This window comes from Mobula birostris, chromosome 10 (genome assembly GCF_030028105.1).
Source record: "Mobula birostris isolate sMobBir1 chromosome 10, sMobBir1.hap1, whole genome shotgun sequence".
NCBI classification, from domain to species: domain Eukaryota; kingdom Metazoa; phylum Chordata; class Chondrichthyes; order Myliobatiformes; family Myliobatidae; genus Mobula; species Mobula birostris.
Window position 1 is genome coordinate 54,267,221 of NC_092379.1, and position 16,165 is coordinate 54,283,385.

A 16,165-nucleotide genomic window follows, 5' to 3' on the forward strand; every position below is an offset into this window, starting at 1 on the left:
CCAGACCTCCTGTCCCATGATCCTCTTGTATCCCCTTTTGCCTATCACCTGTCCAGCTCTTGGCTCCATCCCTCCCCCTCCTGTCTTCTCCTATCATTTTGTATCTCCCCCTCCCCCTCCAACTTTCAAATCCCTTACTCACTCTTCCTTCAGTTAGTCCTGACGAAGGGTCTCGGCCTGAAACGTCGACTGCACCTCTTCCTACAGATGCTGCCTGGCCTGCTGCATTCACCAGCAACTTTGATGTGTGTTACGCATAGCCCTCTATCTTTCGAAGGCCCATGTACCTATCCAAAAGTCTCTTAAAAGACCCCATCGTATCCGCCTCCACCACCGTTGCCGGCAGCCCATTCCATTCTCTTCGACTCTGCTTCAAACCAGATCACTCAGAATCTGAACCAAGATAACTACTGCAAACCTGCCATTGTACACAATATACAATTTATCTGAGAATGGTCTCAGGTTTAGCAGGTCAATTGCAGAAACTCCTTGTGTCTACATTCAATTCGTCTGATTATCCCAGAGCAAGAGTTCTCAAACACTCCACAAGATGAAGGTTACTGAGCAACTTCACACACTGGCAGCCTCCATCTCCTTCAAGCACATGGCAGGAACAAACTCAATTGGTCTGTCTGCTTCCATTGTCCTTGATTCATTTGAATTCACCAGCTTGTAAACTGTAGTTCTTTCTGGCCAACACTATCAACCTCTGATTTAAATATACCCACAGTACTCTGTGGCAATGAATTCCACAGATTAATGACCTTCCAGCTAAAGAAATTTCTTCCCATCCGTGTTCTAAAGGGATGTCATAGAAACGGAAAACCCACAGCACAATACAGGCCCTTCGGCCCACAATGCTGTACAAACATGTCCTTACCTTAGAAATTACTTAGGGTTACCCATAGCCCTCTATTTTTCTAAGTTCCAAGTACCTGTCCAGGAGTCTCTTAAAAGACGCTATCATATTCGCCTCCACCACCATCGCTGGCAGCCCATTCCATGCACTCACCACTCTCTGCGGAAAAAACTTACCTCTGACATCTCCCCTGTACCGACTTCCAAGCACCTTAAAACTGTGCCCTTTGTGGCAACCATTTCAGCCCTGGGAAAAAGTCTTTGACTATCCACACGATCAATGTCTCTCATCATCTTATACACCTCTATCAGGTCACCTCTCATCCTCTGTCGCTCCAAGGAGAAAAGGCTGAGTTCACTCAATCTGTTCTCATAAAGCATGCTCCCCAATTCAGGCAACATCCTTGTAAATTTCCTCTGCACCCTTTCTATGGTTCCCACATCCTTCCTGTAGTGAGGTGACTGGAACTGAGCACAGACTCCAAGTAGGGTCTGACCAGCTATATAGCTGTAACATTACCTCTCGGCTCTTAAACTCAATCCCACGATTGATGAAGGCCAATGCACCGTATGCTTTCTTAACCACAGAGTCAACCTGCGCAGCAGCTTTGAGTGTCCTATAGATTCGGACCCCAAGATCCCTCTGATCCTCCACACTGCCAAGAGTCTTACCATTAATACTATACTCCACCATCATATTTGACCTACCAAAATGAACCACCTCACACTTATCTGGGTTGAACTCCATCTGCCATTTCTCAGCCCAGTTTTGAATCCTATTGATGTCGTGCTGTAACCTCTGACAGCCCTCTACACTATCTACAACACCTCCAACCTTAGTGTCATCAGCAAAGTTACTAACCCATCCCTCCACTTCCTCATCCAGGTCTCCTCCCTCACCTCCCACAGTAGCCTGGGGTACATCTCAACTGATCCTTCTATTTCCCCTAGTTCTAGACTTCCCCACTATAGGAAATAAATATGGAAAAAGTTGAGAGAGAGGAACAAATCTTTCACGTCCATGGTGTCTTTTTGCATTTCATACCCAATTAAGTTCTTTCTGTAGTTGCTCTTGTAAGGTGGGTAACCTGGCAGTCATTTTGTGCACAGCAAACTCCCATGGGTAGCAGCATTGAAGTAAGCAGATTATAATCCACTTTAGTGATAGAAGAATGAAGAGAGACAGCTGGGAAATGGGCCATTCAGCCCATTGAATGAATGCTTACCACCTACCTTTCTTTTGCATTAATCTGGTTTTATATTTCCCACATTCCCATCAACTTTCACAGATAATGGTACTCATCTACCTGCTAGGGAAAGTTCACATCAGCCATTCAATCTACCAGCCCACGTCTTTGGAATGTGGGAGGAAAACATAAAAACCCCACATAGACAGCACCTGAGGTCAGGATCAAAACTAGATCTGTGGAGCTGTGACGCAGTGGCTGTATCCAGTGCACCACTGCACACTACAAGCAGGAGAGAAATAAGATGCACCACAAGCCTTTCAATTTCAAAGTAAATGTTTTAATCAAAACACACAGTATAAGTTACCATATGCTACCCTGAGATTCATTTTTGTGTGGCAAGGTGAAAGATGGAATACGAAAGTAAGCTAGTTGGTAATATTAAAGAGGATACCATAAGTTTCTTCAGATACATAAAGAATAACAGAGAGGCGACAGTGGATATTTGACCGTTGGACAACGATGCTGGAGGACAAGGGAATGGTGGACAAAGTACTTTGCATCAGTCTTCAACTGTGGAAGGTACTTGCAGTATGGTGGAAGTTCCAGCTGTCAGGGGTCATGAAGTTTGTGAAGTTACCATTATTGGGGAGAAGGTTCTTGGGAAACTGAAAGGTCTGAAGGCAGATAAGTCACCTGGACTAGATGGTATCCACCCCAGTGTTCTGAAAGAGGTAGCTGAAGAGATTGTGGAGGCATTAGAAATGATCTTTCAAGAATCACTAGATTCTGGAATGGTTCTGGAAGACTGGAAAATTGCAAATGTCACTTCATTCTTCAAGAAGGGAGAGGGGTGGAAGAAAAGAAATTATAGGCCAGTTAATCTGACCTCAGTGGCTGGGAAGATGTTGGAGTTGATTATTAAGGATGAGGACTCAGGGTACTTGGAGGCAGATGATAAAATAAGACATAGCCAGCACAGTTTCCTCAAGGGAAAATCTTGCCTGGCAAACCTATTGGAATTCTTTGAAGGAATAACAAGCAGGATAGACAAAGGAGAATCAGCTGATGTTGCATCCTTGCATTTTCAGAAGGCCTTCGACAAGGTGCCACACATGAGGCTGCTTAATAAACATGGTAGCACAGCAAAGATTCCAGTACAGATAAAGCAGGAGGGAAGAGTGGGAATAAAGGGAGCCTTTTCTGGTTGGCTGCCAGGACTGGTGGTGTTCCACGAGGGTCTGTGTTGGGACCAAATATTCTTACGTTATGTGTCAATGATTTGAATGATGGAATTGGTGGCTTTGTTCCAAAGTTTACAGATAAAATGCAGATAGGTGGAGGGTCAGGTAGTTTTGAGGAAGTAGAGAGGCTAAAAAAAGGGCTTAGACAGATTAGGAGAATGGGCAAAGAAATAGCAGATGGAATACAATGTCAGGAAGTGTATGGCCATGTACTTCGGTTGAAAACATGAAAGGGTTGACTATTTGCTAAATGGAGAGAAAATACAAAAATCTGAAGTGCTAAGGGATTTGGGCAAGACTCCTTAAAGGTTAATTTACAAGCTGAGTTTGTGGTTAGGAAGACAAATGTGATGTTAGCATTCAATTCAAGATGACTAGAATATAAAAGCAAGGATGTTATGTTGAGACTTTATAAAGCAATGGTGACACCTCACTTGGAGTATTGTGAGCAATTTTGCACCCCTTATCTTAGAAAGGATGTGCTGGAACTGGAGAGGGTTCAAAGAAGATTCCTGAAAATGATTCCAGGTTTGAATGGCTTGCCATATGAAGAGCTTTTGATGTCTCTGGGCCTGTAGTCACTGAAATTCAGAAGAATAAGAGGTGACCTCATTGAAACCTATCAACCGGTAAAAGGCCTTGATAGAGTGAATTTTTCCTATGGTGGGAAAGTTTAAAACCAGAATACACAGCTTCAGAATAAAAGGGCGTCCTTTTAGAACGGAGATGAGAAGGAATTTCTTTAGCCAGGGTGTGGTGAATTTGTGGAATTTGTGGAGGCCAAGTTTGTATGTATATTTAAGGCAGAGGTTGATAGATTCTTGATTGGTCAGGACATGAAGGTATACAAAGAGAAGGCAGGAGATTGGGGCTGAGAGGAAAATGGATCAGCCATGTTGAAATGCTGGAGCAGACTCGATGGGACAAATAGACTAATTCTGCTCCTATATCTTATGGTCTTATTGTCTAATTCGTTATTTATTTATTTTTGTATTGGCAAAGTTTGTCTTCTGCACGTTGGTTGTTTTTCAGTCTTTGTGAATAGTTTTTCTTTGATTCTGTCATATTTCTTTGTTCTACTGTGAATGCCTGCATAGTATATGGTGACATATGGCTACTTCAATAATAAATTTACTTTGAACTTTGAAAAATTCATGTGCAATGGTACCATTGTGACTTTCAAGCTAGAGTTTCAGAGGGTTTTGTTATTGTTTTTCGGCAAGGGAGGGTGAGAAAGTGGAGTGTGGACCAGCCGTGAATGACTGAACACATTCGAGGGGCTGAATGGCCTCAAACATGCTGATAAGCTTCCAGGGCTTCCGGCATGTTGCTCAGCAGTTGTTGTTCCAAGACTGACTGCTCTGTGTTGCTTCCTGTAGCCATGTGATTCTCGCTCCCTGACGTTCCTCTTTGCTATGTAGGTGATTGCTGGTTCCTGGCAGCCATGTCCTCACTGACGCTCAATGCTAATCTTTTCACCTACGTCGTTCCCAGCGACCAGGGTTTCCAGGATCACTACGCCGGAGTCTTCCGCTTTCGGGTACGTTGTAGGGTTGAACACGGCAATGCAGCAGACAGCAGGAGAGCTCTCTGTCCGCATGTGTGCCCATGAGATGTGTATGACTGTGTGTCCCTTTCTACATTACAATATACACTGTTGTGTGTGTGTGTGTGTGTGTGTGTGTGTGTGTGTGTGTGTGTGTATGTGTGTAAGTATATGAGTGTGTGAGTGTATGTCTGTGTGTGTGATTGCATGGGGATGTACATGCGTAAGTGTGTGTGAACAGCATGTATGTTCACAGATGTAAGAGTACACTCCTGCTTGCTTGTGCACAAGTGTGCACTCAGATGCCCGTGAGCTCTGTCATGTATACTTCTTCACATGTGAGTATGGATGCTTTTAGATGTGTGTATTTGCATGTTCTTGTGCAGCATTGATCATTAGTGTTGCGTGTGTGCAATGTTTGTGTATGTTCACGTACATACCGTACCTGTGTTTGGCCATTTCCACTTCGGAAAGGCTGAAGGCTCAGTAGTCTATTGCTGGATTAGGAAGGTGGTAATCTCTGGGGATCCACATCTGGAAATTAAGTCAAGTTATAACTTATAGGTGGCAAGGGTGATTCACATCGAGAACACTTCTTGGAGTAAGGATGTCATGATACCTGGGCAGACTGAGGAAGAATGGGAGGGTGATTGAGAGGGGTGAAAGAAACAATTGTGGGGTTTGTCAGACAGAGCAGTGACATTCTTGTCTGCAGGGGTAGTCAGTACTGTTGGCTAAAGTCAATTGAATCAGCAGTGGGGGTGGTGGTGAAGAATATCATTGGGCAATTGGGAAAGACTGTTGCGATTACACTATCAACATGATGGGCTGAATGGCCTCATGTAATTCTATGATGAGTGCTGAGGCTAAGCAAGCCCACTGAGAAGAACACGCTTCAGGACTGTGTTTAATGCCTCTCTCCTCCTGCCCCTCCAGTTCTGGCAGTATGGGAGATGGGTGCAGGTAGTTGTCGATGATCGTCTCCCAACAGTGAATGGAAACTTGGTCTTCACCTGCTCCTCCACTGGGAATGAGCTCTGGAGTGCTCTGCTGGAGAAAGCCTATGCCAAGTAAGCACCAAATACCAACGTCGCAGCAAATCATTGGGGTTCAGGCATTTATATTTCAAACCTCTCCCATTCAAGTAAATTGATAGATAAGAGAATGCTTTGTATTTCAGTCAGTTAGGGTACATGCACACTGTCCCATCTCCCACCAACACTCCCAGGAGAGGGACAGTACTGGTTAGGTACAGAGACAAGCTCCCTCTACACTGTCCCATCACACACTCCCAGGAAAGGGAAAGAATGGGTTAGGTACAGAGAGAAGCTCCCCCTGCACTGTCCCATCACAAACTCCCAGGAAAGGGATGGTACGGGTTAGAAACATAGAAAACCTACAGGACAATACAGGCCCTTCAGCCCACAAAGTTGTGCCGAACATCCCCCTACCTTAGAAATTACTAAGCTTACCTATAGCCCTCTATTTTTCTAAGCTCCATGTACCTATCCAAAAGTATCTTAAAAGACGCTATCGTATCCGCATCCACCACTGTCACTGGCAGCCCATTCCACGCACTCACTACTCTCTGAGTAAAAAACTTAACCCTGACATCTCCTCTGTACCTACTCCCCAGCACCTTAAACCTGTGTCCTCGTGTGGCAACCATTTCAGCCCTGGGAAAAAGCCTCTGACTATCCGCACGGTCAATGCCTCTCATCATCTTATACACCTCTATCAGGTCACCTCTCTTCCTCCATCGCTCCAAGGAGAAAAGGCTGAGTTCACTCAACCTATTCTCATAAGGCATGCTCCCCAATCCAGGCAACATCCTTGTAAATCTCCCCTGCACCCTTTCTATGGCTTCCACATCCTTCCTGTAGTGAGATGACCAGAACTGAGCACAGTACTCCAAGTGGGGTCTGACCAGGGTCCTATATAGCTGTAACATTACCTCTCGGCTCCTAAATTCAATTCCACGATTGATGAAGGCCAATACACCGTACGCCTTCATCAACCTGCGCAGCTGCTTTGAGCGTCCTATGGACTCGGACCCCACGTTCCCTCTGATCCTCCACACTGCCAAGAGTCTTACCATTAATACTATATTCTGCCATCATATTTAACCTACCAAAATGAACCACTTCACACTTATCTGGGATGAACTCCATCTGCCACTTCTCAGTCCAGTTTTGCATCCTATCAATGACCCGCTTTAACCTCTGACAGCCCTCCACACTATCCACAACACCTCCAACCTTTGTGTCATCAGCAAACTTACTAAACCATCCCTCTACTTCCTCATCCAGGTCATTTATAAAAATCATGAAGAGTAAGGGTCCCAGAACAGATCCCTGAGGCACTCCACTGCTGACCGACTTCCATGCAGAATATGACCTGCCTGCAACCATACTTTGCCTTCTGTGGGCAAGCCAGTTCTGGATCCACAAAGCAATGTTCCCTTGGATCCCATGCCTCCTTACTTTCTCAATAAGCCTTGCATGGGGTACCTTATCAAATGCATTGCTGAAATCCATATACACTACATTTACTGCTCTTCCTTCATCAATAGGTTTAGTCACATCCTCAAAAAATTCAATCAGGCCCATAAGGCACGACCTGCCCTTGACAAAGCCATGCTGACTATTCCTAATCAAATTATACCTCTCCAAATGTTCATAAATCCTGCCTCTCAGGATCTTCTCCATCAACTTACCAACTACTAAGGTAAGATTCACTGGTCTTTAATTTCCTGGGCTATCTCTACATTAGATTAGATTAGATTCAACTGTATTGTGATTGTGCCGAGTACAGATACAAAGCAAAGAAACGCAGTTAGCATCTGACCAGAAATGCAAAGAATACTGTTATTTACAAAATAACTGTGAATAAAAAGTAAGTGCTACAGCACACAAATATAAAAGTACTGAGACAGTACAATATGGGTGCAATACTGCTTAGCACTGTGATGTGAGTTTCAGTAGGGTCACAGCCTCAGGGAAGAAGCTCTTCCTGTGCCTGGTGGTGTGGGAGTGGAGGCTCCTGTAGTGCCAACTGGATGGGAAGAGAGTAAAAAGTCCATGGTCAGGGTGAGATGCATCCTTGATAATGCTTTTCACCCTGCCCAGGCAGCCTTTATGGTAGATGTTCTCAATGGTGGGCAATTGGGTGCCAATAATCCACTGGGCAGTTTTCACCACACCTGGAGTGCTTTGCAGTCCGGTACGGGACAATTGCCATACCACACTGAGATGCAGTTGGTGAGTATGCTCTCAATGGTACAGCGGTAAAAGTCCGTCGGTATCCTGGGACAGAGGTGAGTTTTCCTGATGCTCTGCAGGAAATAAATTTTGATCAGGATGGAGGAGTTCAGGGACCAGGTGAGATCCTCAGAAATATGGACACCAAGGAACTTGGAGCTTGATACACACTCCACTACAGCTCCGTTGATATAGATAGGTGTGTCTCCTGGCATGCTTGAGGTCCACAATGATCTCCCTTTCTTGAATAAAGGAACAACATCCACAACTCTCCAATCCTCCAGAACCTCTCCCATCCCCATTGATAATTCAAAGATCATCGCCAGAGGCTCAGCAATCTCCTCCCTCGCCTCCCACAGTAGCCTGGGGTATAGCTCATCCGGTCCCGGCAACTTATCCAACTTGATGCTTTCCAAAAGCTCCAGCACATCCTCTTTCTTAATATCTACACACTCAAGCTTTTTAGTCTGCTGCAAGTCATCGCTACAATCATCAAGATCCTTTTCCACAGTGAATATTGAAGTAAAGTATTCATTAAGTACCTCCGCTATTTCCTCCAGTTCCATACACACTTTCCCACTGTCACACTTGATAGGTCCTATTCTTTCACGTCTTATCCTCTTGCTCTTCACATACTTGTAGAATGCTTTGGGGTTTTCTTTAATCCTGCCCACCAAGGCCTTCTCATGGCACCCGCTGGCTCTCCTAATTTCCTTCTTAAGCTCCTTCCTATTAGCCTTATAATCTTCTAGATCTCTAGCATTACCTAGCTCTCTGAACCTTTTGTAAGCTTTTCTTTTCTTCTTGACTAGATTTATTACAGCCTTTGTACACCACGGTTCCCGTACCCTGCCATAACTTCCCTGTCTCGTTGGAAGGTACCTATGCAGAACTCCACATAAACATACCCTGAACATTTGCCACATTTCTTCCGTATTTTTCCCTGAGAATATCTGTTTCCAATTTAAGCTTTCAATTTCCTGCCTGATAGCCTGATAATTCCCTTTACTCCAATGAAACGTTTTTCTAACTTGTCTGTTCCTATCTCTTTCCAATGCTATTGTAAAGAAGATAGAATTATGATCACTCTCTCCAAAATGCTCTCCCACTGAGAGATCTGACACCTGACCAGGTTCATTTCCCAATACCAAGTCAAGTACAGCCTCTCCTCTTGTAGGCTCATCTACATATTGTGTCAAGAAACCTTCCTGAACACACCTAACAAACTCCACCCCATCTAAACCCCTTGCTGTAGGGAGATGCCAATCGATATTTTGGAAATTAAAATCTTCCATCACAACAACTCTGTTATTATTATTCCTTTCCAGGATCTGTTTTCCTATCTTCTCCTCAATATCCCTGTTACTACTGGGCAGCCTATAAAAAACACCCAGTAAAGTTATTGACCCCTTCCCATTCCTAACCTCCACCCATAGAGACTCCGTAGACAATCCCTCCATGGCATCCACCTTTTCTGCATCCGTGACACTATCTCTGATCAACTGTGCCATGCCCCCACCTCTTTTGTCTCCCTCCCTGTCCTTTCTGAAGCATCTAAAACCCGACACTTGAAGTAACCATTCCTCTTCCTGAGCCATCCAAGTCTCTGTAGTGGCCACCACATCATATCTCCAAGTACTGATCCACGCTCTAAGCTCATCTGCTTTGTTCACAACACTCCTTGCGTTAAAATAGACACATCTCAAACCTTCAGTCTGAGCACGTCCCTTCTCTATCACCTGCCTATCCTCCCTCTCGCACTGTCTACGAGCTTTCTCTATTTGCGAGCCAACCTCCTCTTCCCCAGTCTCTTCAGTTCGGTTCCCACCCCCCAACAATTCTAGTTTAAACTCTCCCCAGTAGCCTTAGCAAACTTCCCCGCCAGGATATTGATCTCCCTGGGATTCAAGTGCAACCCGTCCTTTTTGTACAGGTCACACCTGCCCCAAAAGAGATCCCAATAATCCAGAAATCCGAATCCCTGCCCCCTGCTCCAATCCCTCAACCACGCATTTATCCTCCACCTCATCCTATTCCTATTCTCACTGCCGTATGTCACAGGCAGTAATCATGAGATTACTCTCTTTGAGGTCCTGCTTCTCAACTTTCTTCCTAACTCCCTGTAGTCTTTTTTCAGGACCTCTTCCCTTTTCCTACCTATATCATTGGTACCAATATGTACCACAACCTCTGGCTGTTCTCCCTCCCACTGCAGGATATCTTGGATATGATCTGAAACATCCCAGACCCTGGCACCTGGGAGGCAAACTACCATCTGAATTTCTTTCCTGCATCCACAGAATCGCCTGTCTGACCCCCTAACTATAGAGTCCCCGATCGCTACCTCCTTCCTCTTCCTTTCCCTACCTTTCTATGCCACAGGGCCAGACTCTGTGCCAGAGGCACGGCCACTGTCACTTCCCCCAGGTAGGTCGTCCTCCCCAACAGTACTCAAACAGGAGTGCTTATTGTCAAGGGGCACAGCCACAGGGGTACTCTCTAGTACCTAACTCTTCCCCTTCCCCCTCCTGACTGTGACCCGCTTGTCTGTCTCCCATGGCCGTGGTGTGACCACCTGCCTATAAACTCCTTTCTATCACCTCCTCGCTCTCCCTGACAAAGCGAAGGCCATTGAGCTGCATCTCCAGTTCCCTAACTAAGTCCCTTAGGAGCTGCAGCTCGACACACCTGGTGCAGATATGGCTGTCCGGGAGGCTGGGAGACTCCATGACCTCACATATCTGACACTGAGCACAGAAAACTGGCCTCACACACATACTTCCTCCTTTCTGCAAATAACACAGGTAAACCTACCTCGCCTTGTCCCGTTACCGCCTAAACCCATTGAGCCAAAGCCCTATCACTCTGCTGCCTCTCACTCCGCTGCGTGCTCCGAACACTGCCAGCTGGTTAGCCACAGACAGAAACTTCCTCTACACTGTCCCAAAACACACTCCCAGGACAGTATGGGTTAGGTACAGAGAGAAGCTCCCTCTACATTGTCCCATCAGCATTCCCAGCAAAGGGACAGTACAGGTTAGGTGAAGAGAAAAGCTCCCTCTACACTGTCCCATCACACACTCCCAGGAAAGGACAGTACGGGTTAGTTACAGAGAGATGCTCCCTCTACACTGTTACATCGGACACTCCCAGGGCAGGGATAGTATCAGTTATATAAAGTGTGAAGCTCCCTCCACACTGTCCCATCACATACTCCCAGGAAATGGATAGTAAGGGTTAGGTACAGAGAGAAGCTCCCTCTACACTGTCCCATCAACACTCCCAGGAGAGGGACAGTACTGGTTACGTACAGAGAGAAGCTCCCTCAACACTATTGCATCACACACTCCCAGGAAATGGATAGTAAGGGTTAGGTACAGAGAGAAGCTCCCTCTACACTGTCTCATCACACACTCCTAGGGAAGGGACAGCATGGGTTAGATAAAGAGAGAAGCTCCCTCCACACTGTCCCCTCAGCATTCCTAAGAAAGGGACAGTACGGGTCAGGTACAGAGAGAAGCTCCGTCTACACTGTCCCATCACACACTTCCAGGAAATGGATAGTACTGGTTTGGTACAGAAAGAAGCTCCTTCTGCACTGTCCCATCAACACACCCAGGAATGGGACAGTATGAGTTAGATACAAACTGAAGCTCCCTCTACACTGACCCATTACACACACCAGGAAAGGGACAGTACTGGTTAAGTACAGAGAGAAGATCCCTCTACAGTGTCCCATCACACACTCCCAGGGAAGGGACAGTACTGCTTAGGTACAGAGAGAAGCTCCCTCTACACTGTCCCATCACACACTCCCAGAGCAGGGACAGTATGAGTTAGATACAAACTGAAGCTCCCTCAACACTGTCCCATCACACACTCCCAGGAAAGGACAGTACGTGCTTGTTACAGAGAGAAGCTCCCTCCACACTGTCCCATCAGCATTCCCAGGAAAGGGACAGTGTGGTTTAGCTAAACAGAGAAGCTCCCTCAGCATTGTCCCACCACATACCAGAAGGTAAGTGACGGTACGGGTTAGGTACAGAGTGAAGCTCCCTCTACACTGTCCAATCACACACTCCCAGGAAAGGGACAGTATGAGTTAGGTACAAAGAGAAACTCCCTCTACACTGTCCAATCAATACTCCCAGGAGAGGGACAGCATTGGTTTGATAAGCAGAGAAGCTCCCTCAACACTGTCCCATCAACATTCCTAGGAGAGGGAGAGTACTGGTTAGGTTCAGAGAGAAGCTCCCTCTACACTGTCCCATCAACACTCCCAGGGAAGGGGCAGTACTGGTTAGGTAAAGAGAAAAGCTCCTTCAGCAGTGTCCCATCACACACTCCCAGGAAAGGACAGTACAGGTTAGTTACAGAGAGAAGCTCCATCTACACTGTTACATCGGACACTCCCAGGGCAGGGATAGTTATATAAAGAGCGAAGCTCCCTCTACACTGTCCCATCACACACTCCTAGAGAAAGAACAGCACAGGTTAGATAAAGAGAGAAGCTCCCTCTACACTGTCGCATCACACACTCTCAGGGAAGGGACAGTACTGGTTACGTACAGAGAAAAGCTCCCTCAGCACTGTTGCATCACACATTCCCAAGAAAGGGACAGTACAGTTCAGGTACAGAGAGTAGCTGCCTCTACACTGTCCCATCACACACTCCCAGGGAAGGAACAGTACTGGTTTGGTACAGAGAGAAGCTCCCTCTACACTGTCCCATCAACATACACAGGAATGGGACAGTACTGGTTTGGTATAGACAGAAGTTCCCACTACAGCATTCCCATCAACATTCCTGGGAAAAGGACAGTATGGGTTAGGTATAGAGAGAAGCTCCATCTACACTGTTCCATCACACACTCCCGGGGCAAGGACAGTATGAGTTAGATACAAACTGAAGCTCCCTCTACACTGACCCATCATACATTCCCAAGAAAGGGACAGTACGGTTCAGGTACAGAGAGAAAATCCCTCTACAGTTTCCCATCACACACTCCCAGGAGAGGGACAGAACTGGTGAGGTACAGAGATAAGCTCCCTCATTTCATTTTTCATTTTAAAAATCTTTTTTATTAATTATTATTAAAGATCAACAAAAAATACATTAATCAAGTCGGTATGTCAATATGTACAATGAAGAATTAAATTAGCAAATGACTGATTAACAAAGCTAAGCAATATATCAATAATAAGAAGAAAAAATAAAGTGTTAAGAATATTTTTGAAAGAAAAATAGAATGGCCCCTACTAACTAAGGAAAAAGAACCCCTACTAACTAAAAACAACAGAAAAAAAAACCATTGGGAGCACAACCTCGGAGCTATACGTCATACAAGCTTCCATAAAAGAAAAACATCAATCCGCCAACTCAAATCCATTTAAACAAAAATCGGAAGGAATCCATATTAATTAACTCAAATCAGAAAGTCCAAAGGGTACTAAAGTCACCTAGACTACATGAACTGCATCTTAGGGTTCCGAAAGAGGTAGCAGTAGAGATTGTGGAGGCATTAGCAATGATCTTTCAAAAATCATTGCACTCTGGCATGGTACAAATGTCACTCCACTCTTTAAGAAAGGAGAAAGGCAGAAGAAAGGAAATTATAGACCAGTTAGACTGACCTCAGTAGCTGGGAAGATGTTGGAGTCAATTGTTAAGGATGAGGTGATGGATTATTTAGTGACACAGGACAAGATAGTACAAAGTCAGTATGGTTTCCTTCAGGGAAAATCCTGCCTGATGAACCTGTTGGAATTCCTTGAGGAGATTACAAGTAGGATAGATAAAGGGGATGCAGTGGATGTTGTATATTTGGACTTTCAGAAAGCCTTTGACAAGGTGCCACACATGAGGCTGCTTACCAAGTTAAGAGCCCATGGTATTACAGGGACATTGTTGGCATGGTTAGAGCATTGGCTGATTGGTGGGAGGCAGCGAGTGGCAATCGAAAGATCCTTTTCTGGTTGGCTGTCAGTGACTAGTGGTGTTCCACAGGGGTCGATGTTAGGATTGCTTCTTTTTAGGCTGTATATAAATGATTTGATGATGAAACTTGGCTTTGTTGCCAAGTTTGCAGATGATATGAAGATTGGTAGAGGGGCAGGTAGTGATGAGGAAACAAGTAGGATGCAGAAGGACTTAGATAGATTAGGAGAATGGGCAAGAGAGTGGCAAATGAAATACAATGTTGGAAAATGCAAGGTCATGCACTTTGGTAGTACTGTGCAGACTATTTTCTAAACAGGGAGAAAACCCAAAATTCTCAGATGCAAAGGGACTTGGTAGTCCTTGTGCAAAATACTCTAAAGGTTTACTTGCAGGTAAAGTTGGTGGTGAGGAAGGCAAATGCAATGTTTCATTTCAAGAGGTCTAGAACACAAGAGCAAGGATATGATCCTGAGGCTTTATAAGGCATGGGTGAGGCCTCACCTTGAGTATTGTGAACAGTTTTGGTCTTTGCATCTTAGAAAAGATGTGCTGGCATTGGAGAGAGTTCAGAGGAGGTTCACAAGGTTGATTCCAGGAATGGAAGTGTTTGTCAATGGAACAAAGTTAGGAAATTGACTACATAATTCGTAATTAATCGAAGCTCGCACTCTATTGTCTCTGCACAAACAACAATGCAACAATGTTGACCCCCGGCCAACAGCTTAGAACATGAATTCTATTATTCCCTCTGAACCGATACTAACTCAGACCACTTTTCCCATTGATAACACTGAAATAGGGGATCTCCATTGGCCAGATGATTGATCCTTTCTTTGCCCAGCCCCTGCCGCGAGGGTCTTCCTTGCGATGGTGGGTCTCTTGAGGGAGTTATCACTGATAGCACATTCAAAATGTCCACTTGTGTACTTGTTCCTTATCAATTCAAGTATTGCATTCCAGAGTCATTGGCTGTAGGTCATCTTATTGACCTCTAACACCTTTTTATTGGCTCTGCTCCTGGCTCAACATCCACTTATTGCCCTCTTCCCAACAAGTGACAGTCGGTAATTTATGGCTCTTTGTTCTCTTCAGTAACCAGGTCGAATCACTCCAGGCAGGCACCAACCCCAACATTCACAAACCTGCATGTTATATTATATCAAAGACACCTCACAAGTAACTTGTTATTTGGAAATTATCTCCAGTCCAGTCCTGCAGATTACCTGAAACATCATCATATCTACTTTAAAACACAGAAAGCAAAGCAACTCCATCTGACAAAATGGAGGATGCAAAACTTTTCCACAAAATGGCAGCCTCCACCTCCAAGCATATGGCAGGAACAAAGGCAATTGATCTGTCTTGTTCCACTACCCTTGACCCATTCAAGTTCAACATTTTAAATCTTCCCTGGCCAACAAAAGGGTTATCATGCAAGGAATGTTTGATAGCTTTGGGTCTATACTCGCTGGAAATTAGAAGGACTGGAACCTTTGAAACCTCTTAAATGTTGATAGGCCTACACAGGGTAGATGTGGAAAGGATGTTTCCCATGGTGGGAGAGTCTAGGACAACACGGCACAGCCTCAGGATAGAGGGGCATCCATTTAAAACAGAGATGTGGAGAAATTTCTTTTGCCAGAGAGTGGTGACCTTGTGGAATTTATTACCACAGGCGGCTGTGGAGGCCAGGTCGTTGGGTGTATTTAAGGCAGAGCTAGATAGGTTCTTGATTGGACACAGCATCAAAGGTTATGGGGAGAAGGCTGGGGAGTGGGGCTGAGGAGGGGTCAAAAGGAACAGCAGTGATTGAATGGCAAAGCAGACTCGATGGGCCAAATGGCCTAATGTTTTATGGTCTTATGGTCTTTTCTGCTCTAGCGACTCGCTGCTGGCTTTCCTACTCGGGTAATGGACCTGAGTGAAATCCCCTTCCAATGTTTGGATTGGTTGCTGATCAAAGCTCTGATTTCCGTTTTTATTTCAGATTGCCAACATCTGCAGCTTTTTGGGGGTGGAAGGATGGGCACAAGATCCGAGCAGGAAATGGGGCGTGGGAGGGTCAGGCAGGCGTGGGGTGAGGGTTGCAGATTCTGAACAAGAAGACCTTCTTTGTGCAGAGAGAGCAG

General features: G+C 45.3%; 1 protein-coding gene across 1 annotated transcript in view; it reads left to right on the forward strand.

The window, feature by feature from the left end:
* LOC140204044 (calpain-8-like) overlaps positions 1–16,165 on the forward strand; it is a 205,112-nt gene that overhangs the window by 84,399 nt on the left and 104,548 nt on the right. Inside the window, exons 3-4 of the mRNA XM_072270290.1 lie at positions 4,711–4,829; positions 5,772–5,905. Of these exons, the coding sequence (XP_072126391.1) occupies positions 4,711–4,829; positions 5,772–5,905 (253 nt within the window). The remainder of the gene's footprint in view (positions 1–4,710; positions 4,830–5,771; positions 5,906–16,165) is intronic.